Genomic DNA, 22,307 nt, shown 5'->3' with positions numbered 1-22,307 from the left:
AGCGCGACATAGAAAAAGGTGGGGAGGGAGGAACGAGCGGCGAGGCTCTGAGTCTCGAGAGGAGCGGCGAGCACCACGTTCCCGCTCAGCTCGGCCTGCGCGACTGCGACCTGCCTGCGGTTTCCGGGGTCTCCGCAGTCGCACGCGCTTGACGCCGAGGGTGTCCAGACTCCAGATCGCTCGGCGCGTCTCTCCCTCCGCCATGGCCTCTCACTCTCTCCTCGTCATCGGCGCCGGCGGCCGCGAGCACGCGCTCGTCTGGAAGCTCTCGCGCTCGCCTCTCGTCGCTAAGATCTTCGTCTGTCCCGGGAACGGCGGCACCTCCCTCGAGCCCAAGGCATCCAATGTCGACATCTCGCCCTCCGACTTCCCGGCGCTCGTAGATTTTGCTGTTAAAAATGAGGTGCGCGCATCAGTTCCGTACGCAGCTAGTCTGATCTGCTCACTATCCACTACTCTAGGTCACTCTCGTCCTCCCAGGGCCTGAACAGCCTCTCGTCGATGGAGTTGAGTCCCACTTCCGCAAAGGTGCGCATGGCATATCGCATTTCATGGGCAATACTAACGAATTGAGCAGTGGGTATACCCGTTTTCGGGCCTAGTGCGCTCGCCGCGCGCATGGAGGGATCAAAGGCATTCTCCAAGACATTCATGGAGCGCCATAACATTCCGACTGCCAAGTTCAAGACCTTCAAGTCGTCCGAGTTCGATCAGGCCATCAACTATGTCAAGACATGTGGTTTCAAGGTTGTCCTCAAAGCCGACGGTTTGGCCGCTGGAAAAGGCGTTCTTCTGCCAGATACGATTGAGGAGGCGATCGCGGGTCTGCAGGAGATCATGGTGGACAAAGTCTTTGGCGCGGCAGGTCTGCGATACAACAATCCATGTAGACTACGTCTCATCGCCAATTTATTTTCTTCACTTCAGGGAGCGAGGTCGTTATCGAGGAGCTCCTGATCGGCGCGGAAGTCTCTGTGCTCGCCTTCTCGGATGGCTACACAATCGTTCCGCTGCCTGCAGGGCAGGACCACAAACGCATCGGCGAGGGTGATACTGGTCCAAACACTGGTGGTATGGGTGTCTATGCGCCTGCCCTGTTGCTACCCCAGCCATCATGGATCGTATCCGAGCAGAGGCTCTCCAACCCACGATCGACGGCATGCGAAGGGATGGTGCGCAACCCCCGTATATGTATATGTGCCGCTTTGCCTCACTAAACTGGACACTGTAGGCTACCCTTTCGTCGGCTTGCTTTTCACAGGCTTTATGATCACCACAAACGGGCCCAAGGTCCTCGAATACAACGTCAGATTCGGCGACCCTGAAACCGAGGCACTGATGCTCCTGCTTGAGCCCGAGATAGACCTGACGGCGATCCTTCTCGTACGGACTTCTTTCGGGTTCGTCGCCGACAAGGTACTGAAAGTGAGCTTTTCAGGCATGCGTCGAACGCCGGCTCGACGCGGTAGAAGTCAAGACCAGGCCCGGTTGCGCTGTTTCCGTCGTCCTTGCGTCGGGGGGCTATCCTGGTAACTATGCCAAGGGTAAGGAAATCTCCGTCGGAGAGATGCCAAACGGTATGTCCCGTTCTCTGCAACTCGTATGCATGCATTCAAAAATAATTCCCAGACGTTGTGGCTTTCCATGCCGGCACCGTTGACGACAACGGCAAGATTCTGACTTCGGGCGGTAGGGTGATCTGCGTCACTGCTTATGCGCCCACATTGAGGGAGGCGTTGGATTCGGCCTATGCCGGTGTCCAGAAAATCTCATTCGAAGGTATGGTCTACCGCCGTGACATTGCTCATAGGTGAGGTTTTACGGCGCTCATTCCTGTGCGGTATGAGTATATTAATCGGCACTGTGTTAGAGCCTTGTCGGCGTCTGCCGAGGCTCCCAAGGGTCTCACCTATGCGCAGGCTGGTGTCTCCGTGGATGCTGGGAACGCGCTTGTGGAAGCTATCAAGCCGTTCGTACGTGCAACACGTCGCCCCGGCGCGGATGCAGAAATCGGCGGTTTTGGCGGCGCCTTTGACCTCAAAGCCACCGGCTACAAGGACCCCGTGCTAGTGAGCGGGACGGACGGCGTCGGAACCAAGCTGCGCATCGCATTGGAAGCAGGCATACACGAGTATGTCGGTGAGTGCTGTCCGCGTCGGAGCCGCTGGATCGGACCTCAGCTGACCTCATACGCGCCAGGTATCGACCTCGTTGCCATGTCCGTGAACGACCTGCTCGTGCAAGGCGCGGAGCCGCTGTACTTCCTCGACTACTTCGCGTGCAGCAAGCTCGATGTACAGACGGCCGCCAAAGTGATCAAGGGCATCACAGACGGCTGCATCGAAGCCGGCTGCGCGCTCATAGGCGGCGAGACGGCGGAGATGCCTAGCATGTACGAAGGAGGTCCGTACACGCGCCCCCTCTTCTGCGCGCCTCCCCGACCGCACTGCTGACCCGCCGGCGCGGACATTTGTGCAGACGACTACGACCTCGCCGGCTTCGCGGTAGGCGCGGTCGAGCGGGAGAAGATCCTCCCACAGGCGACCATCGCGTCCGGAGACGTGCTGCTCGGCCTGCCGTCGTCCGGGCTGCACTCGAACGGCTTCTCGCTCGTCCGCAAGGTGGTCGCGCTCTCCGGGCTCTCGTACGCGGACCCGTGCCCGTGGGCGGCGGACGTGACGCTCGGGCGGGCGCTGCTCGAGCCGACGCGGATCTACGTGCGCGGGGTGCTGCCCGCGGCGCAGGCGGGGCTGCTCAAGGGCATGGCGCACATCACCGGCGGGGGCTTCACGGAAAACGTGCCGCGGGTGCTGCCCCGGGGCATGGGGTGCTTTATCGATGCATCATCGTGGGAGCTGCCGCCCGTGTTCCGCTTCCTGATGCTGCACGGCGGCGTCGAGCCCCGCGAGATGGCCCGCACGTTCAACAACGGCCTCGGCATGGTCCTCGTCGTCGCCCCGGACGCCGTCGACCGTGCGCTCGAAGCCCTCCACGCCGCAGGCGAGGCGGGCGTGGTCCGCATCGGAGAGGTCACTGCCGCCCCCGGCGTCGAGATGCGCAACCTCTCCGCGTGGGCGTAGAGCATCCGCTCCGGCGGACCCTTCCTCCCGTGAACACCGGCACACCTTCGGAGAGTGGGCGACTAAAATCTTCATGTATCAGTAGATTATGCGGGCAGCAGCAGCGTCGCGGGACGCTGCGGTCCCGGCGTACGGTGATGTAAGAGATATAGCTACGACATAGAGAGATGCTACGATAGGCAGGTCGGTGTCAAGATGCGTGTGTGCTTTTGTGCGTGGGTGAGACAACATGGGAACGAAGCATGGATAAACAAGACGATGGATGCGTCTAAATACGGCAGAGACGGCGGAAAAACACAGCACGACGGAGGCGGATGGGCAAGGAGACGGCAGGAGATGGATGGATCATAGATAGTCTGTACGCAGGGCGGAGTGGTGGGTCCAGGATTGGAGATGGATGCGTGATACTGTCATGACAACTGTAGGAGCAGGGCCTCAGGCTACTATCGACAAAGCAGGCGAACCGGAGAGAATACAGAATACACTGGAGCCCGGTGAGAGACGGGTGGGCAGTCGCAAATGGCAAGATCGAGGATGCACAAGACGAAATAAAGCACAGGGTGGGCCGAGGACAGCAATGCCCCTTTTAGGCGGCGACAGACAACTCCTTCACGGGCTCGGGTGCGCCGGTGGCAGCAGCAGCGAAGGAGATCGGACGCTTGCTGGCAGACTGGTCAGGAGCAATTCCGTTGATCTCGGGCTTGACATCCTGCAAAAAAAATATTAGCACCCTATAGCTTGGACACTGTATAAACACGCACTTTGACCACAGGTGATGCCGCGACGAGATCAGGAGTGCTGCCCCGCGTTTGTACTTCCTTGCGCGGAGCAGGGGCTTGTAAGATCTGAGCCGCTGTGGGGCCAGAGTTGCCGAGAGAACTGGCTCGGGAAATGGGCGTCGATCCATTGAGGACAGGGAACTCGTCTGCGTTCGGCACCCGCTGTTGCTTGATGGGTCCAAACTTCCGGTCTGGCCGTGCAGCACCGTTCACGAAGTGACTGGGTTTGAAAGGCGGGCGACCTTTGTGTCCGGGCTCCGCGGATTGCGATCGGCTGGAGTCGGTGGTACTAGTGCCAGTGCCAGTGCCGTTCCGAACGTGCATCGGAGCCTTCTCCTATGTCATAAATGAGCGCGGAACCTTCCAGGCGACAGTCATGAGCGTACTTCGTGAGTCGTCATGACGGCAAATTTGTCCTCCAAAGTGGCCACACCGTTAGGATGGAAGGGAGGGCGTGGCCTGTGCCCTCCCCGCGCGGAAAAATGCGACGGGTGGTGGACGCCAGAACCGTCCGGCAGCACGTGGGGAAAGCGGCATTCATCGCTGAAAAGCTGTGCATGAGCGATTGGACAGGTTGAGAAAGCAAGCATACATACCCATTCCTGCAACGGCCTGAGGGGAAGAAAAGGCAAGGAGGCTTTCCACCGCGTCCACCGAAAGATGGCCTGCGAGCACTGCCGCGACGATGGTGACCCATGTCCCGAGGCATCGAGCCAGCGTTATAAGCGTCCGCATGCGGATGTCCATGAACGGGCGATTTTGGTGAAACGACGTCCGGAGCTTCTCCATTTGAAGCCATATGTTGCGGGGCAAATTGCGGTGGCATCGCGTAAGGAGGGACTGCGCCCGACGCGCTCGGGGAGATCGGAGGGTACATGGTCGCTGGCTGCAGTGGAGACTGTGCACCATTGGGACCGTTGTGGAGAGGAGGCAAAGGCGGCACGGAGACAGGCATGGAGACGTGTCCGCCGTATGGAGGAGACACAGGTGAGACCACGCCGTATGGCATAGGAGGTTGACCATTCGAGGGGCTGAAGGGGCCTTGAACAGGCGACATAGCCTCGGAGCCCGAACGGGCGTGAGCCATCGGAGGGGGGGACATGTGGTTGACGGGCGCGCTGTTGGGAGGGTAGGAGCCGGGAGGAACCGGATAGTACATGGGCGGAGGGTAAGGTGTAGAGTTCATTGTGTCGTAAGGAGCCCCGTATTGCGGCGGCGGCGGAGCATTAGGTCCCTGCATGAAGGGTGCCTGCGGATGAGCGAACATGCACGAAGCACCGTAACGGCAAGCAGGGTAGTATCGGCAAGGGATCATGCGAGCAACTTCGGGGGGTGGGAGGTTGCCAAAGCCATTTTGATCGTTCTGCATAGGCGGAGGGGGCATATAATAGGGTACGGCGCCCTCGGGGAGCACAGGGGGCGGGCCGGGCATGGGAGGGTAGTAGTAGGCACCGGGAGGAGGGTAGTATCCATTGACGGCCGGGTCGACGTGGGCTGTTGCGGGCTGTTCCTGATAGATGCCTTCAGGTTGCATCGTCAGAGGCTGCGCCATTTTGCTTTTGGCCGCAGAAAGCAGACCGTGAATGACGGGCTCGGAGGTGTAGGACTCCGGTGGGCCCTGACTGGACGCGTTTGTGGGCTCTGCTCCTGCATAACGTCCGCGCTTTGAGTTCCGGCACATATATGCGGTAGGAAAATCAATACAAAGCGGGACATACCTTTGTCAAGAAGCATCCTCACGATCTCTACGTGTCCGTTCTTTACGGCTTCGATGAGAGGAGTGACGCCGGTATGATCTTGCGACGAGACGTGTCAGCGACAAGTGCGGACTGGGAGACGATTGCGCCGGCGAGAGAAATCGATGACGATGGAGATGGACGAACCTTTGACCTCGATGTCAACTGACGTAGCCTCCTTCAGCAATTCGGCGACGTTCTCGACGTTTCCCTCCGAGCAAGCCTTCCAGAGAGGAGAAACCATGGCGTGGTGTCGCTTTGGCAGGGTCGGGAGGGATGGAAACAGCAAGGGCGAGCAGCGGGCGCGGGCGGAAGATGGCAGAGGGCAAGCTCGGAAGAGGCGAGACCACAGCACGAATTTTGACGAAGAACAAGGGCAGGGCGAGCAGCCACCGCGGCCACCTCGCTCGCGCGGAAAAATTGGCTTAGATAATCGCACTCTGATTATCAGTCCGGATATGGCAGCTGCGCTCTCCTGCTCATCTGATTCTGGCCCCTGTCCCGGCCCTACGGCCCAGCGTGCCGCGGCCCGCCGCCACGCATGCTCTCGGTCCTCATCGGCGTTAACTTTTGGCAAGAAGGGCGGGGCACGCACTTCGTATTACGTCCCGCATCGGCATTAAACAGTCTGTCTAGGTCTCAAAAACACCCTCGTCGACGGCCTACTCCTCGAGTCCGAGCTTCTTCAGCAATCTTTTCGCCGGCTTCCCGCTTTCCTCCGGCAGGTCCAGCTCGCGGTTCGGCGGGAGCGCCAGCAGCTCGTTCGCCCGTTCCGCAACATCCCGGCCTGTGGATCGCGTCAGCTGATGCCGCGGTCCAGGCTCATATAGGTTTCGCACCTCCGTACAGGACATCGTAGATCTGCTACGGCGTCAGTGCAGGATCTCCCACGTGAGAGCGCTGGCGCACATACCCCGGTTGCCAGCTGGGCCTTGATTCCCAGCTCATCCACAATCGCCTTCAATCCCTTCGCTGTCGTCACGCCTTCCGCGACACTGCCCAAGGTCTGGATGATGTGATCCAGCTTCTCTCCTTGTCCTAGCCTATAGCCCACGGTGTAGTTCCGACTAGTTGGGGAACTGCATGTGAGGAACAGATCTCCGACGCCCGCCAGGGTCAGGAACGTCAGAGGCGAAGCCCCGTATGCGGTCCCAATCCTTGTCATCTCAGCAAGGCCTCGGGTGATGAGCACTGGAATGACGTCATCGGTCGGCAACCCAAATAAGAGCCTAGTATCCACTGCTCACTTGCTCGTGCGTTGTTCTCGTACCCCAGCCCGGCTGCTATGCCCGCCGCAATGGCGTAGACATTCTTCAGGGCGCCGGCGAGCTCTACTCCAATTGGGTCGTCACCGGTGTAGCTGTGTGCACGTAAACAAATGCATATACTTAGTCTCAGATCGACTCACCAGCGAAACCACGGCTGGTGGAACAATTGCGAGGCAAGCTGTGCGTGCTCAGTGGATAGGGAGACGACGGAGACAGAGGTTGGTTGCCTCTTGACAACTTCCAGACCATGAGAGAGAGGTGACTTGAACGTGGGTTCACTCACTTTCTTTCGCGAAGGATGGGCCGGACTGGAGACTCCATGAACGCCGAGAGATCGCAGGAAGAGACGTGAACTTACAATGAAAGTAGCGACCTTGGCGATTTCGGGGCCGCAAGTATCCGCGATGATTTCAAGAGTCAGAGCTCTGGTTTTGATCTCAATGCCCTTGTTGACAAATATCAAAAGAGGCAGTTTCCTGCCTTCAAGCGTGGGCTTCAGGGCAGTAAGAGTTGCTCTTCACGGCGGAGGTCGTCAAGACAAGAACCCATGACGACATTGAAGAACCCTCACCTCACACCTTCTGTCGGAATAGCGAACAGAAGAACATCCATGTCTTGGATCAGCTCCGCCGACGGAAACTCCGGTCCAACAGCAGTGATAGACTCCGCAAAGACGTGGTCTTGGAGGACCTCAGAGTTGCGATGGTATTGGTTGAAGTGGGAGACGACATCCGCGGAGCGTGACCACATGAAGACATTGTGCAAGGAATCGCCTAGATGGTCTGCAAGACAGCTACCAAAGTTCCCTGCTCCGAAGACGAGCACTTTTGATCTGTCGCAGGCCTGAACGGGGGGCATTGTGAAGCCGTTCGAATGAACAAGACGAGTCTTTGTGCGTGTGCAGACTTTTAGAAGGGAGACGGAGCGGACAAACGACCTGGTGGGGAGAGATAGACGGATAGCGAAGAGCATACGGAAGTACGCGAGTGAGGCGTTTAGGAAGTTGGGTGGCAGAGGCCCAGAAGGGAAGAAATTAGATCTCCCCTTCGACGTGCCCTCGGTTAGCCAATACGTTGGCGAGCGTGAGTCCCACGGTGCTCGCGCCCGCACAGAACGCAGAGCGCAGTAGGTATGTGCGGTGGACGAATGCAGGATGTCTCGAGGAAGCCTGAGGCTAAGTCTGGCTAAGTTCACGAGAGGGAGGCGGACTCTGGCGGGACGGGGCCGGGGCGTCGGCGCGGACGGACCTGGAGGCACACGTGGGAAGTCGTGGCTCGGTTCGCTCGCCAGACACAGCACTGGGTATCCCTAGCCTCCTCTACACGCCAAGTTGTCGTCCTTCTAATCTGCGCTACCTCTTTTCCTTGTCGCTTTTTGCTGTCTCGTACCCTCTATACCTCGTATCCTTATTTTCTGAGTCCCCATGCCGGTCCAAGACCGCACCAACGAGTTCCGGACCTGCGTTGAGTCCATCCGGTCCCGCTCCTCCTTTCCCTCGAGAGGAGCGGAGCAGAAGCAGCGGTTGCTGCAGCAGAGCAAGGCGGGAAGCAGAAAGTCGGAGTTCACGAGGATGGCTTCAGCCATTGGGAAAGACATCAACAGCACGACGTTGAAACTGGGGAAACTGGCCCAGCGTGAGTACTACTCTTAGGCTGTCACACTTTCTCTCATTGTCTGCACAGTGGCGAAGCGTAAAACTTTGTTTGATGACAGACCAGTGGAGATCAGCGTACGTTATTCCAGTCCCTCGTCCCCGTCTTGTGTGCCCATAAACCTCGTCCTCCGCAGGAACTCACTTACATCATCAAACAAGACATTGCCGGTATCAACAAGCAAATTGCTCAACTACAGGCCTACGTGAAGGAGCGCAAAGCTCAGGGCTCCAAGTCTCCGGAGGGCAAACAACTTGAGGAGCACAACCACAATGTCGTCATGTTGCTGCAAAGCAAGCTTGCGGACACCAGCATGACTTTCAAGGACGTCCTTGAGATTCGAACGCAGGTACGTTGCGATGCCGCGTATCAATCACCCGTCGACTTAAGCCATTTCCTGTAGAATATGAAAGAGTCCAAGGACAGAACAGAACAGTTCATGCATTCCACGTCTGCCGCAGCCAACCAAGCCCCAACTAGTCAGTGCGCTAGCTCCATGCCATGTTCGCTACTTATCACGAGTCTTTCCAGGCTCGCTTCTATACGGCAACTCCCAACGCCAAGACCCTATGGGCGACGGGAGCAGCTTTGCTGCGCCACGTTTCGACGCCAAGGGCAAGGGTCGCGCTACTCCGCAGAACGGGGACATCCTTGCTCTTGATCTCGATGCGGCAGAGGAGGGGACCGGCGCCCAGAACGGCGACGCGTTCATGCAGATGCAACTTGTGGAGCAACAGGTATGTGGTGTCAGACCGCCAGGGAATGAGGCTGACACTCGCGCACAGGACAGCTACATTCAGACGCGGTCTAATGCGATCGAATCCATTGAGTCGACTATTGCGGAGCTCGGCCAGATCTTCACACAGTTGGCCCAAATGGTCGCCGAACAGCGAGAAACCGTTCAGCGGATTGACGCAGACACCGTTGATATTGCGTCCAATGTCAGCGGTGCCCAGCGCGAGCTCCTCAAGTACTACGCGAGCATTTCTAGTAACCGATGGCTCATGCTGAAGGTGTTCGGTGTCCTCATTGTCTTTGTAAGAGTCTCGCGTTACATTCTTGTGATCGTTACTGACTCCTTGCACGTAGTTCCTGGTCTTCATCTTGGTCTCATGATTTCGACCGGACCGCGCTGTGCGTACCATCAGATACTTAGGCCACGGACTTCTAGGATAGAGCGTTTTAACCCCTCCATCATGTTCTATGCATGTCTTTGGAATAGAAGCGCTTGATTGCAGGGGACATCTACCCAACTGGAATGGCGTTGACACCCGTACCCAAAGGTTTAGCAAGACGTTTCTTCCTCTTTTTGCTCCCCCTCTTCTTCCCTGGCGCAGCTTCGTCCTCGTTCTCAGGAATCGACCATGTACGCTTCTTCAGTGGGACCTGGTCCACGCCTGACGTTGTCGAGTACCGCTGTGGACGTTCCATCTGAACGTCTTCGTCCTGGTCGTCGTGTTGTTGGCTCTTCCCTGCATTGTTTCTCTTCATGACCATATTTTTCTGTTCACTAGTGAGTATTTCGCACAGCGTATCGAAGAGCGAACATACCCTTTGCTCGTGCAGCTCTTTGTTGCGCTGCTTCACCTTCTCGATTCGTTGCTCGCTCTTGCCTCCACCACCAGCCGTGAGCTCCACATTGATTTTTCGCCCCTCAAGTTCAGATTGGTGCATCTTCAGTCCTTGCTGTAAAGCGTTCCGGTGGGAGAACTCGACGAAAGCGAAACCCTTAGACTTCGCCTTCACTTTCGAGCCTTCCGTGAGTTTCGGAGTCATGAGTCGCACCGACGGCGGGGGATCTGACAGAGCATGAGGGCGAGTACATGAGCCACGAAGGCGAGAGTCGGACTCACCACATTTCGAAAAATGCGCTTCAACGGCCTCCTTGGTGGTTGCGTACTTGAGATTTCCTGCAACGGCATTGAGAATAACCGGGGAGTTAAATAGACACTCCAAAGACATACCGACAAACAAGATGTATCGTTGCGCCGGTTTCGCCTTCGACTTCTTCCCTGCTTCCCCTCCCGCCTCCTCTCCGCTCTCTCCTACACTTTCCGTGCCTTTTTCGCTTTCGGGCGTTCTTCTGTCGCCGCCCCTTCCCGTACCACATCCATCTGGGGGTCCGGTCCGTCTGTCTCCCGTTTCCGCTTCTTGGTGCTGTGAGCATCGCTCGCAGTTGCTTGAGTCTCGCCCCCACTTTGCTTCGCACCGCTCTTCCTCGCTGTCGGGGCCTCCACAGCAGCTCTTGTTCATCGGCTTCAGCTTCGGCAAGATCTTGATCCTCTGCAACGGGAACATCGTCGAGGTCGTCGAAGGATTTGGCTTTGCCCTTGCCCTTGCGCTCGCGGAAGGCCAACGCCTTCTTTTGCTTCTTCGTGAGTTTTGCGGTGGAGCTCATGTTAGAACAGTCAATCGGATGTAGATGAGGCGGTTCTCAGGGACGCAGAATAAGCAGCGCGTCGGTAGTGTAGTGATTTTCGGCAAATAAGAGGATGAGAGACGAGGGCGAGAAGAAGCTATTCTGAGATCTGAGCGGCTGCCACTCGCCTCGGACCGAGCACGTGACCTCTTTTCAACGCCATCAGTGGCTTCAATTAATACACAGATATCGGCGAATAGGTAGCCTCAGATATGCGCCACAAACCATGGCTGAGATCGACAGACACAAGGAAAAATATTCGGACAGCAGATATTACACATCTAATCTACATCAGACGTTCTCAACACGCCACAGAAGGATATGTCTCGCCCAAGTCAACTCACTCCCCACAACGCCGCAGAAGCGATCGACATGTTACTTCTCTGTCGTGACCTTGTCGTATCGCTCGCCTTTGACGGAACCTCCGCGCATCGACGTCTTCACGTTGTGCAGAAACTGTTCACGGTTGCGCTTGAGCTCCTCTGCGGCCTCTGTCGGTGGCGTAGAATTAGCAACAAAGCACAAACTCATGTATAGAATTGTGCTCCCTTACCCTTGTTCAAAGGGTCATCCGCGTTGGGTTCAAGGAATAGGTACTGAAGACCGACCATCACGGCGTTCAGGTTGAGCACTGGCTTCCAGTCTTCTCGGAGGATGTTCAAGCACACGTTGCCCTCAAGATCAACGTTTGGATGGTAAATCTTCAACAACGGACATGAGTTCGCGCTTTCGAGTGACAATGAGTGGGGGGGACACGTACCTTCTTCACGCACTTGACCTTTGGTGGCTCATGGGGGTAGTTGGCGTTGATCTGGAAGGAAAACTCGAAGGTACCACCCTGATACATGCCTAATCACAGGATATGAAAACCCGCCTACAATCGCTTGACGAGTGAAGAAACCCACCATCATCGGGACGAATGTAAAGGGTGAAGTTCAGGAGATCAGTCGGGTTCTCAAACTTGGTCTCCATGGTTGAGGGCAGATCTAACTCAGTGATGTCTAGAAGACCGCGAAGGCGCATATACGTCGATATGCTTGCGGATGAGGCATGTGTGTGCGCACCTTTCTGCACACGAATCTCAGCGGCACTAGTCTTGGGTTTCTTCTTCGCCGCCTGGTCCTCGTTCTTCTTCATGCTCCATATCTGACTCGGTCAGTAACGCCGCCAATGTCCAGAAAGAGGTGAGAATACCTTGATCATGGTGTGGTAGGGTCAGGGGTCGTAGTCTGTGGCGAAGGAGGGGGCGCAGGAACGCGGCGTGTGCCAGGCGGACCAGAAGGTTAGTCAAGGCGCAGGCGCCCATGTCCTCGCATCTATGAGCGGTCACGTGCGTCGCGATTGCTTTACTTTGCCGATCGGGCCGAAAGACGATGAGTCGCGCAGACTGCGCTGGGCTGCCGGCCAAGGCGTCTTGCCCCGCCTCTTCCGCCATGTCCGACGTCATTCTCCCCATCGTCGACCTCGACGTCTTCCTTGCCACGCCGGAGTCGCCAGGAGCGACCAACGAGTGCAAGAAGGTGTGCCCTGCGCCACCGTCCTCGAGAGCACCAGTGCTCGGTCTGACTGCAACACACAGGCTGCGGATGCGCTTATCGCCTACGGCGCCCTTCTCGTGCATGATTCTCGGGTGTCAGAGGAGGACAACTCCACTTTTCTCGACTTGATCGAGGACTATTTCGCGCAGCCGGAGGACCTGCTGAAGAGGGACGAGCGTCCCGAGCTAGGCTACCAGGTAAGTCCCTTCTCCTGGCGTGCGACAACCCGATGATTGATCTCCTCTCGTAGGTCGGTGTAACCCTTGAGAATACCGAGAAACCGAAGTGCGCGGTAGACGAACCTTGTCTCAAGGTTATTGAGCGTCTTGACCCTGCAGAACGTCCATTGGACATCACCGCCCATTCGCCTGACCCCAAATGCCGTTTCTTTTGGAAAATGAGCGAGGTACCGCCTTACGAGACCAAATATCCAGGGCTTAACGCCCCCAACGTGATCCCTGAGTCTGACGGAATCCGCGATCGGTGGACTCTCGCCATGGAGAAATGGGGGACCTCTATGAAGATAGCGTGAGTAGAAGGCTCAAAATGCCCTGGCGCGAGTCGTGCTCACCCCTGCAGACAGCGTGAACGACCTTGCCGAGATGGCTGCGGTTGGTCTCGGCTTACCTCGTACAGCTTTCAGCGATGCAGGCAAATATGGGTATGTCCAGTCGGCTTTTCTTTTTTGCAATGGCTTAGGACTTTGATTCCTCAGACCCCATCTTCTTGCGCCGACTGCGTCCGACCTTGTTAAGTACGGCGCGAAGGACACCATTCTCGCAGGTTTCCACACAGACTTGAACTTCCTCACCATCCACGGCCGTTCTCGCTACCCGGGCCTCAACATCTGGGCACGGAACAGCGGCAAGCGTATCGCGGTCAAGTTTCCACTTTCTGGGAGGTATCTTCTGGTCCAGGCCGGTAAACAGCTTGAGCACCTCGGCGGAGGACTGATCAAGGCTGGCTTCCACGAGGTAGTCGTCAACGATGCCACCCTTCAGGTGATTCATTTCTACCACCCCCCGAGGATGACACACCTTTGCTGATTTGATACTCTTAGGCCATTGAAAGACGCAAGATCGAGTTCCCCACACGGCCGCTCATTCGCATCTCATCGACATTCTTCTGGCACCTATCGTCCGACTTCGACCTCGCTCCCATGTCTGAGCTCCAGACTCGGGCTCGTCAGCTCAGGGCCGACACCATCAACCTTGGGAAGGTGGATCTCGATGAGGAAACCGCGTACGAGCCCATGAAAGTTGGTCAACAGGTTCAAAAGTATGTCTCGTTCAGGGGCGCCAACTGTATATTCTAACAAGTTGACCTCTAGCGAGCTTCGCCACATTGCTCTCATGGCCTGAGACCACAATAAGTAAATCACATCATTGAGGGCCAGTGACGCGATATTGATGTTGTCACAATGCAGTATGTCCGGGTAATTTTTTGTTTTGTTTTTTGGATCCTCGTTTATTGCCCTTGAGGGTGGAACCCTGTGGTAGGCATAACATGCGGCGCCTTCGTACGTAGTGTATCACAGATTTCCGAGCAATGTAAAGCGAAGCAAGTATGCATGTACTTTCATATTCAAAACCGTTGTATTAGTGCGATCAGAGAGAAATTTTGCACCTGATGAAGAAGGCACGGTAAATGCATGCGATTGGCTACAGCAAGGTTGTACGTAGAGGTACACAGTGGGAGTTGAACCCGTTCTATGATACAGCATGGTATATCGGCATGATGAAGCCGATGATGAGAGGGCAGTAATTACAGTGACACTTCTCTACAGTGTCGCAAGTACAAAAGACATTGTTATATTAATAGCAATCTGTAACATCGAATGCTCGAAGGACACTCTGTACCTTCGTGAGCATCTCGTCCCATTCAGCGACGGGCTCGGACAACGCCGTGATGGCGCCTCCGGCACCCAAGGTCCATGTTTCTGTAGACACGTCGTGGCAGAGGGGATCAATGCCGAGTGTTGAATCGGCGTGGGTCCTTGTTGACGAGCATGCGGACAGCTTGAGGGCGAGACCATTGAGCGGGGTTGGATTATTCGTTGCATCCGATAAGGGGGTAGGGGTAGGGTCGGTGCTCCTCTGAGATAGATCGTCGTACTTGAAGCAACTCCGGATGGTGACAGCCCAGTCTCCGCCACCACCGACGTCGGCGTAACCCAGGACTCCGGAGTAGATCCCGCGTTCCCGGCCTTCCAGGTGCTGGAGAATCTCCACGCTACGTTTCTTGGGCGCACCCGTCATGCTGCCTGTATCCAGAACATGAGTATAACACGCATAGAACATAGGCGAGGAACCATACCAGGAGGTAGACAGCTCTGTAGGACTGACAATCCCAACTCCGAACCATCCCGAGAGGGAGATGAAGGGCAACCTTCAATAACGCTCACGAGCTGCCAGACAGTCTCGTACTCCTCCACGACGCAGAACTGCTTGACCTCCACGTCTTCGCCAACCGCGCCATGGAGATCGTGACGTATAAGATCTACGATCATAAGATTCTCGGCGACCTCTTTGATGCTCCCGGAAAGCATCTCTTCGGCGACCGAGCGGGTGATCCCCGGGGCCTTCCGGACCGTGCCTTTGATGGGCCTAAGTTGGCAAAGGCCGTAGGGAGGACGACCGTAAGAGAGGAATCGTTCGGGAGACGAGGAAAGTAGAGTCGATGGGTGTAGACGTATGTACGCGGAATGGGGTGCGGGGTTGCGGGAGCGAAGCGTCTTGTATCGAGCCCACGAAGAGGAGGATTCATGGGCCGAGGGCGGTTTCGGAATAGTAATGTGTGTGGGGGCAGTGACACATAGTTCATAGGACTCGCCCGCGAAGAGCTGCTCCTGTGCTGCCTCGATCTTCGATATATATGACTGGCGGTCGGGGAAATGAACAGTAGTCGTCGATGATGTGGCGCGTGGAGTACGAGCTTCGGGTGGAGCTTGCGGATTGACCAAAGTCGCGGCTGGAAGATGCTTGAGCCTGACGACCATACTATCTAGCCATTGGCGGTCAGAAGGAGCGATAGACTGAACATGGATCGCTCCGGAATGGGTATCCACCACGATACTCCGTTCGACGAAAACTAGGTTCATATCGGGATGACGATTGACGGATGACTCGTATGACTTGAGAGATGTGAGACCGCACACCCCAAGTTCGTAGCTGAGATAACCAACGAGACCTCCCCAAAAAGGTACTTCAGGTATGCCACCAACGGCTTTTCTGCGTTGCATGAATTGATTGAGCCATGACCAGATATCGCGATCCTCGAGGTCTTCTCGATCCACAACAGTTCCTCGCCGAACTTGAACGAAGGGAGCGCTAATTGAATGGGTGATACGGGGTGACTGAGGTGACAAACACCCAATAATCGAGAAGCGACCGGGTGCGGCGGCTGAATCCAACACCACGAAGTTGGCGTTCTCATCGTCCACGCCCAGCATATCGCAAATGGTAACGAGATCCAATGGCAATCCGCGCAAAGTTTGTTGGGCGACTGTTGCAGGTGTCGCCGGAGGCGAGTTGGATCGAGGGAGGATGCGTGGCCATGACGGTCCGAGGGAGGTCTCTGCTTGAAAGTCCCAGGGACGGACGGATCTTGCATGCCGAGAGGACCAGTCCTTTGCCAGCTCCCAGAAGTTGCGGAGAACAAGTTCACCACCGGCTTCCGCTTGACCGATTCCGGGTGATATTGAACAGCGTAGAAAGGCTTGTGTACGTGCTTGACAGCCATGAGGACCTTGCCATTCTCTTCGCCATCGTCCGCCCAAGCGAGTGGAACCAAATCTTCGCTCCCCGAAAGGACGATGTGGAGGGAATGATAGCGCACCGCACAGACTTCGCCGGCGTCCTGGAAGATGGAGGTGTTGAAGTGCTGGATCGTAGAAATTTGGCCATGCTTTACGACACGGAGACGGCGGACCTCGCCGCCATATTCGAAAGCGAGACTTTGAAGGCCAAGACAAACACCGAAAACAGGTAGGAGGTGTTCATCGGATAGATGCCACAGTGCCTTGAGAACCCCCACGTCTGCGAGGTTGTCTGGGGAGCCTGGCCCGGGGCCGACGATGACAGCATCGAAGTGACTTAGAAGGGGGAGAAGAGTCAAGGGAGATAGTTCATCGTTCTTGATGATGTGGACGAATGAACCAGGAATGGCGCGTTTGCACAAGGCTGCAAGGCTGAAGATATATTCGTAACTGTTCTGAATCCATAATTGCACATACACGTACTTGTGGGTGAAGGAGTCGTACGAGTCAATCAAGAGAATTCTGGGCATAGCTTGTTGGCGGAGTGATGCCGACGCACGAAGGCGAATGAAGACCAGATTAGGAGGATGGGTATGCTACACGACTAGAGAGCGCGCATGGAGACTGGGAGCAGGAGGACGAGAGAGTGAGCGAAGTGGGACGACCGAAAAGCGAGGACATAGTCCGATGGAGACAAATTCTTGACGCGTCGGTCACATTCACATGACCATTGTCACTGGTGACGCTGCCGTGAGCACTTGCGAGCTCTTGTGCACCGCCATCCTTTCATCACTACCCTCATCCTGCCGTCCTCACTTGCTTCCTTGCCATGGAAAACGTCGAGAAAACCCAGAGTGCTTTCCAGCGAGTATGTCTAGTGCACCTTTTGCGGTGATCTGTCCTCATCAATTCCTGCGCCCATAGCTCAAGGTCACCTGTGTCCCTCTGTTAGCCAACTCCCTCCTCTCCTCAGCCTCCATTCCTACCACCAATCAACTTTTATCAAATTTGCGCGATACGATTGTCTTGCTCAAACAAGAAGGCCATGTGTTCGCTCCCGCAACCATCTCATATGTCTTCTTCCCTATTTCCTCAATCTTACGTCGAAATGATCCCTCATCCATACCCGATCGCACCATGGAGATCCTTCTGTCCATCTTGGCCGATATCTGCGATGTTTGGTGGTTAAATATGGAAATGATAGTCTGGGAGCAACTCTTCATGTGGTGCAGCGCTATCCTTGGTGGAATTGACCGCAAGGGGAAAGGGCGGGACAGGGACGACGAGACGAAGACAGCTGCCGCTGCCTGTCTTTGGACACTGCTTCGAAGACGTACCATCGATGCAAACAGTCTGGCTCGAGGTCAACCTGATGGTGATCTCCAGAAGCTGGAGGCGATTCGATCACATGTGCAATCCCTCAAATTTTTGCCAGTTTTAGGACAATCGTTGAATTCGCTCATGGTCGCAGCCGAATCCGCCCATCCACCACTGCAGCGGACATCTTTGAAGGTCCTCGCCACGGTCGTTGAAGATTACCTCCCTGACGGCTTCGTACCCTCCGTCCTCCCTGGAACAATCAGCACCTTGTCGAAGGTCGCGCTGGGTTCTGGATCGGGGAAAGGATGGGCCAACGGAGATGTGGTCGCAGCCGCTCTCTTCGTTATGCAACACGCCATCATACGAGCAATCTCCGACGCAGCATGCATCCGTGAAGGGGCCATTCGAGCGTACGACAATCTTGAAGATCTGACAGGTCTAGGCGCACAACGCGAGAATCAGCACGCTCTTCCAAACACTCCTTATTCGACCCCACGCACTGAAACCTGGCTACGCGGAACCGCCTCACAGCTACACATTGCGCTTAACAGTCTCGCCCCTCTCATCAAGCATCAGAATCCCTCTGCTCTCAACGGTCTTGCCGTCTTCTCTGTCGCCGTGCTATCAAACACTACACTCACGCTACCCCAATCACGGCCCCTCCTCCTATCGTTTCTACTTTCGCTCAGGATATCAACTTTTGAGCGTGTCTCCGCTCAAGCTGATGCATCTCTCAGACACCTCCTTACAACTACATCGACTTCTCGGCACAGGCTCCTCCAAGCCCTCCTCCACATCTCGCACAATTATCTCACATCCCTCCCTCGACTTCTTGTCTCTCATGCGGACGCTAAGGTGGAGCACGCTGCTGAAGTACTTCAATCTGTATGTCAGCTGGCATCTCCGAGCGCCACGGTCCCAGGAATACACTCCATAGCGGTGGGAGTAGGCCAGCTTCTCGGTCCTAACGGTGGCGTCGAGAAATGGGGTTGGAGTCTCCTTTCAAATATGGAATTCGACATCCCTTCCATCACCATTGCTCCGACATCGGCCACGCAACTTTTACTCGAGAACGACTCCTCCGCGCCGCGCGTTGTCCCGTTTCCAGAACTCAAATTGCGACACCTTGGTTCCCGTTCCGCACGAGAGGCCCTCGAACGAATGCTGCGCTCGCTTGGTGAAGGAGGAGGAGACGGGTGCCTTTTTGCGCTGGAGTGGTTCCTGGACGTGGGTAGGGCCGGACGAGGGAAGAGGTCCGCAGCGGCGATGTGGTGTGCCTGTCGTCTTCTCGAAGGAGTCGGACACGTTTCGTTGAGCAGCCCTGCCGACGAATCAGTGCCCATACTTCGCAGCCGTCGTTTGGAAAAAATCTCACGGGATATTGCAAAGCAACTAGCGGAAGACTGGGACGAATGGATCGATGAAGACTCCCAAGTACGCGATGCGGAACCTAAGGACCAGCCCCCTGAAGACAACGTATTGGTGGAGCACGTCCACGGGCTCGTCCAAGTGCGGGGTGTCTCACAAGCGAGCCGAAGTTGTCTTCAACCTCGTCTCACACCGCCATCCAACCATTTATACACCGTGGCTTATCGCTGCAACTCTTATCCATTACCTCTGGCATATTGGAAAGTCGTTTCCCGCCGCTATTGCTACAGGCGCTATACCCCATCCTACATGGCATCGTATCGGACAACTCTTTTATCTCGACCTCTGGACTGGCTGCTCTGTCGTTCGTCACCAACGTCACCTCTTATGCCACCCCTGCCAATCTGCTACTATCGAATTTCGACTACGCTCTTGATTCCGTGTCGCGCCACTTGTCGCGCAGGTGGCTCGACATCGACGCCACTAAGGTGCTGGCAGTCTTAGTTCGCTTGGTTGGTCGCGATGTTGTCCTAAAGGCCGGAGACGTGGTGGAGGAATGTTTCGATCGCCTTGACGAATACCATGGATATGAGTTGGTCGTCGACGGTCTTGTTGAGGTCCTGGGAGAAGTCGTCAAGGCCATCGAGGAAGACGAAGAACACCAAGTGGCTCGCGCATCGTTCCGTACTGCTACGAAGCCCGCGACGAATATTGACTATCTCAAAATTTCGAGGAATGGCTAGTCCAACGCCATGCAGAGCCAGCTCCTTCGCTCGACGCCGATAAACCAATTGCAGACCCTTCCCCATCCAAAGATAAACAAATTCATCGAGACCACGGTGAAGAAGTCGAGTCGACCGCACAGCCTCCATTGGCGGAGATCCCTCCGACCCCAAGCCAATTGTTGACAACTCAAATCGTCTCCCGCTCCATGTACTTCCTCACTCACAGCTCACCGACCATTCGCGCCCGTATCCTCTTGCTCCTCGCCCGCGCTGTTCCCGTCCTCCCGGAGTCCGCCCTCCTCCCCTCCATCCACAAGGCCTGGCCGTTCATCCTCAACCGCCTGGACGATGCCGAGACGTTCGTCACCAGCGCCGCAGCCGTACTCATCGAAGCGCTCTCCACGCACGTCGGGAACTTCATGAGCCGCCGGATCTGGGACGACGTCTGGCCGCGCTTCCGCACGATGTTGGACCGCCTCTGCCGCGCCGATGCGTCGAGCGCGCTCGCGCGGCGCGCGGGTGGTGCCGGGGTCGGGACCGAGTCGGCGTACACTCACTCGCACAGACTCTATCGTGCGCTCATCTCGACGATGGCTGCGGCGGTACGAGGCGTGGACACCCAGGACGCAGCGTGCTGGGAGATCATCGTGCTCTTCCGGAGGTTCCTGAGGAGCGATGCGCACGAAGAACTTCAGACCGCCGCGAGGGGCTTGTACAAAGTCCTCAGCGAGAACAACGAGGATGCGGTGTGGTTGGGACTGGCAGCGACGGTCGGGTGGATAGAAGGATCGGTTGCTTTCTTGCGGGAGCCGAAGTGGAACGTAGAACGCAACGTAAAGATGATACTAGAGGGAGAGTGAGTTGCTGAACGCTCGGGTATGTGTTTTACAAAGGCGTGATACGCAAAGATGCTAACAATGATATGATCAGGCGCGCATTGCGTGCCGTCGAAGGACAACTCCTGCTTCGGAGAACTGTGCCGCCGAAGCATCGTCGCTTTTAGATTATCAGCGAGGGGATAGATTCGAAAAGGAACCCACGTACACTTTGTAACTGAGATTGTAAACAACCTCCTTAACGCCCGTTTGTATGATTTTGATGGTGCACTTCAAGCAAGGGCAGCTAAAGAACGCAGGGTTCGTCAGAATCGATCCTATCAGCTTAAAAGACGCTCAACGCACGTATTGCAGTAGAGGACGGAACCATCACCGACCCTCTCCCTTCCTGCTTCCAGCAGCGCATTTTCCTCCGCGTGCAGACACAAGCACTCGTCTGATGATTCGCTCGCGCTGTTGCACCGCACGCATCCTCCCTCATTGCAGTTAGTGAGCCCCCGAGGAGTTCCGTTGTATCTAAGCCACCGCAAGACGTCAGCCTCACTCATCATCGACGTTAAGGCTCTCGAAGGCTAACCCTGTAGAAACAACTCGCTTATTGCGGACTAAGATTGCACCGACGCGCCTTTTCATGCAGTTCGACCGTTGAGAAGCGAGGGAGGCGAGTTGCATGAAATAGGTGTCCCAGCCTGGACGAAGTCTCTCTGGGTCGACAAGATTGGTCTCTTCGAGGTGCTCGTAGAACGCCGTGATGCTTTCGAACGCGTTGACCACATGTAGATTCGCCAGTTCGCTGATACTCTTGAAGGATTCATGCTGGTCCTGGCCTCCGAAATCGGTGCGTGTGTGACCTGGAGTGCTTTCGCCTGAGGTGCCCGATCCAAAGTAGAAGGTGTCGTGTTGCCTGATGAATTCTTCCAGCGAGAAGCCGTCCATTGACCTGTCAGCTTGCCATGAGCGTCGGGGAAGACATACACGCGACGAGAATCTTACCAGTCCGAACACCGGCGAAATCGAGTAAGAAGCGGAGCATCCACTCCTACAACGAGGACAAAAGGCCGCGTCCTGAAGTCCTCGAGAACCTGTCGAGTAATAAGATCAATCGTCACGAAGTTCGTACGCCAGTTCTTGGTGACATGGGCCAGCAGTTCTGCGGCCGAGCCAAACAGCAAGGGCTGGTTTTGACTGGACTGGAAAGGAGCTGGAGAAGGGAGGCAGGATGAGACCGGGGAGGTCATCGTCAGGAACGACACGCGGTTGGGGTTGTAGGTGACTGAGTCCGTGAAAGACAGATTGTCTAGATCGTCGTCCACGAACGTGGCGGCGGGCTTTATAGAGCCGATCGGCAACGTGAAGGAGTCTGAGTCCGAGCTGAGCTCGCCTCTTTGCGCTCCTACAACAAATTTGAGCGGTGAGAAAACACGTGCGCCACCGCCTAGAGAATTGTGCCGACATGTTCAGACGTGCCCTGAAGGATCTTCACTGGCCGAAACTCCTTGTACTTGACGAGGTAGTCTTGTACCGTACTCTTGCCAGAGCATCGGGTACCAATGATGGCGATAAACATGGCACGCTCTGTTAGACAATCAGGGAGGTCCTTCATCTATGGGCCGAAAGCAGACATACCCTGGCAGACAGGTTGTAGGTAGTAAACGGAAACTGGTGGGATAGGCGGCTTTAGAGCTTGCGAACGGCTTTTGCCCAGAAGGCCTATCGTGGCGGTACTGGGCGCGAAGACGCGGTTCTAATTTAGATCTCATGCCTTTGATTGATCATCGCGCGCAGACCCGGGTCAATGGCAGTTCCCATCCAGAGCCACTGCCCACAAC

At 56.1% G+C, this 22,307-nt stretch overlaps 10 protein-coding genes across 10 annotated transcripts; 4 read left to right on the top strand and 6 right to left on the bottom strand.

The window, feature by feature from the left end:
- Positions 1–202: 202 nt before the first annotated feature.
- On the top strand, positions 203–3,080 carry BXZ73DRAFT_87127 (aminoimidazole ribonucleotide synthetase; the record flags this gene model as incomplete). The annotated part of the gene is made up of 11 exons (XM_048024434.1): positions 203–403; positions 462–528; positions 578–865; positions 928–1,077; positions 1,110–1,172; positions 1,232–1,383; positions 1,439–1,577; positions 1,630–1,810; positions 1,871–2,139; positions 2,200–2,403; positions 2,479–3,080. 11 exons carry the CDS (start codon positions 203–205, stop codon positions 3,078–3,080), a joined length of 2,316 nt encoding a protein of 771 aa, XP_047882530.1.
- A 586-nt stretch (positions 3,081–3,666) lies between these two features.
- On the bottom strand, positions 3,667–5,839 carry BXZ73DRAFT_39578 (uncharacterized protein; the record flags this gene model as incomplete). The annotated part of the gene is made up of 6 exons (XM_048018406.1): positions 3,667–3,789; positions 3,851–4,195; positions 4,246–4,402; positions 4,456–5,506; positions 5,578–5,655; positions 5,743–5,839. 6 exons carry the CDS (start codon positions 5,837–5,839, stop codon positions 3,667–3,669), a joined length of 1,851 nt encoding a protein of 616 aa, XP_047882529.1.
- A 418-nt stretch (positions 5,840–6,257) lies between these two features.
- BXZ73DRAFT_96665 (NAD-dependent glycerol-3-phosphate dehydrogenase) lies at positions 6,258–7,721 on the bottom strand (the record flags this gene model as incomplete). Its single annotated transcript, XM_048027132.1, has 8 exons — positions 6,258–6,382; positions 6,435–6,456; positions 6,509–6,786; positions 6,843–6,955; positions 7,004–7,100; positions 7,147–7,171; positions 7,222–7,378; positions 7,435–7,721. The coding sequence occupies 8 exons, from the start codon at positions 7,719–7,721 to the stop codon at positions 6,258–6,260; spliced, it is 1,104 nt and encodes a 367-aa protein (XP_047882528.1).
- Positions 7,722–8,286: 565 nt separating this feature from the next.
- Positions 8,287–9,631, top strand: BXZ73DRAFT_87124 (t-SNARE; the record flags this gene model as incomplete). The annotated part of the gene is made up of 7 exons (XM_048024433.1): positions 8,287–8,497; positions 8,546–8,592; positions 8,652–8,864; positions 8,919–8,994; positions 9,047–9,252; positions 9,301–9,552; positions 9,605–9,631. The coding sequence occupies 7 exons, from the start codon at positions 8,287–8,289 to the stop codon at positions 9,629–9,631; spliced, it is 1,032 nt and encodes a 343-aa protein (XP_047882527.1).
- A 129-nt stretch (positions 9,632–9,760) lies between these two features.
- Positions 9,761–10,913, bottom strand: BXZ73DRAFT_73754 (uncharacterized protein; the record flags this gene model as incomplete). Its single annotated transcript, XM_048021936.1, has 5 exons — positions 9,761–10,018; positions 10,067–10,314; positions 10,369–10,425; positions 10,480–10,672; positions 10,725–10,913. 5 exons carry the CDS (start codon positions 10,911–10,913, stop codon positions 9,761–9,763), a joined length of 945 nt encoding a protein of 314 aa, XP_047882526.1.
- Positions 10,914–11,309: 396 nt separating this feature from the next.
- On the bottom strand, positions 11,310–12,137 carry BXZ73DRAFT_96662 (E2 ubiquitin-conjugating enzyme; the record flags this gene model as incomplete). Its single annotated transcript, XM_048027131.1, has 6 exons — positions 11,310–11,425; positions 11,488–11,635; positions 11,695–11,783; positions 11,840–11,935; positions 11,999–12,080; positions 12,129–12,137. The coding sequence occupies 6 exons, from the start codon at positions 12,135–12,137 to the stop codon at positions 11,310–11,312; spliced, it is 540 nt and encodes a 179-aa protein (XP_047882525.1).
- A 230-nt stretch (positions 12,138–12,367) lies between these two features.
- On the top strand, positions 12,368–13,833 carry BXZ73DRAFT_39431 (Clavaminate synthase-like protein; the record flags this gene model as incomplete). Its single annotated transcript, XM_048018375.1, has 7 exons — positions 12,368–12,454; positions 12,514–12,669; positions 12,723–13,000; positions 13,056–13,133; positions 13,188–13,473; positions 13,533–13,750; positions 13,803–13,833. The coding sequence occupies 7 exons, from the start codon at positions 12,368–12,370 to the stop codon at positions 13,831–13,833; spliced, it is 1,134 nt and encodes a 377-aa protein (XP_047882524.1).
- Positions 13,834–14,286: 453 nt separating this feature from the next.
- On the bottom strand, positions 14,287–16,759 carry BXZ73DRAFT_87120 (para-aminobenzoic acid synthetase; the record flags this gene model as incomplete). The annotated part of the gene is made up of 4 exons (XM_048024432.1): positions 14,287–14,731; positions 14,818–16,109; positions 16,139–16,684; positions 16,709–16,759. The coding sequence occupies 4 exons, from the start codon at positions 16,757–16,759 to the stop codon at positions 14,287–14,289; spliced, it is 2,334 nt and encodes a 777-aa protein (XP_047882523.1).
- A 299-nt stretch (positions 16,760–17,058) lies between these two features.
- BXZ73DRAFT_87119 (armadillo-type protein) lies at positions 17,059–20,502 on the top strand (the record flags this gene model as incomplete). The annotated part of the gene is made up of 7 exons (XM_048024431.1): positions 17,059–17,097; positions 17,154–18,422; positions 18,444–18,776; positions 18,801–18,983; positions 19,005–19,058; positions 19,088–19,601; positions 19,661–20,502. The coding sequence occupies 7 exons, from the start codon at positions 17,059–17,061 to the stop codon at positions 20,500–20,502; spliced, it is 3,234 nt and encodes a 1,077-aa protein (XP_047882522.1).
- Positions 20,503–20,568: 66 nt separating this feature from the next.
- BXZ73DRAFT_87118 (cytidine deaminase-like protein) lies at positions 20,569–22,045 on the bottom strand (the record flags this gene model as incomplete). The annotated part of the gene is made up of 6 exons (XM_048024430.1): positions 20,569–20,638; positions 20,687–20,764; positions 20,824–20,994; positions 21,056–21,277; positions 21,484–21,653; positions 21,932–22,045. The coding sequence occupies 6 exons, from the start codon at positions 22,043–22,045 to the stop codon at positions 20,569–20,571; spliced, it is 825 nt and encodes a 274-aa protein (XP_047882521.1).
- Between the last annotated feature and the right edge of the window lie 262 nt (positions 22,046–22,307).

This window comes from Epithele typhae, assembly GCF_022376455.1.
Source record: "Epithele typhae strain CBS 203.58 chromosome Unknown BXZ73scaffold_3, whole genome shotgun sequence".
In the NCBI taxonomy this organism is placed as follows: domain Eukaryota; kingdom Fungi; phylum Basidiomycota; class Agaricomycetes; order Polyporales; family Epitheliaceae; genus Epithele; species Epithele typhae.
This window is presented reverse-complemented; position numbering and strand designations above follow the sequence as displayed.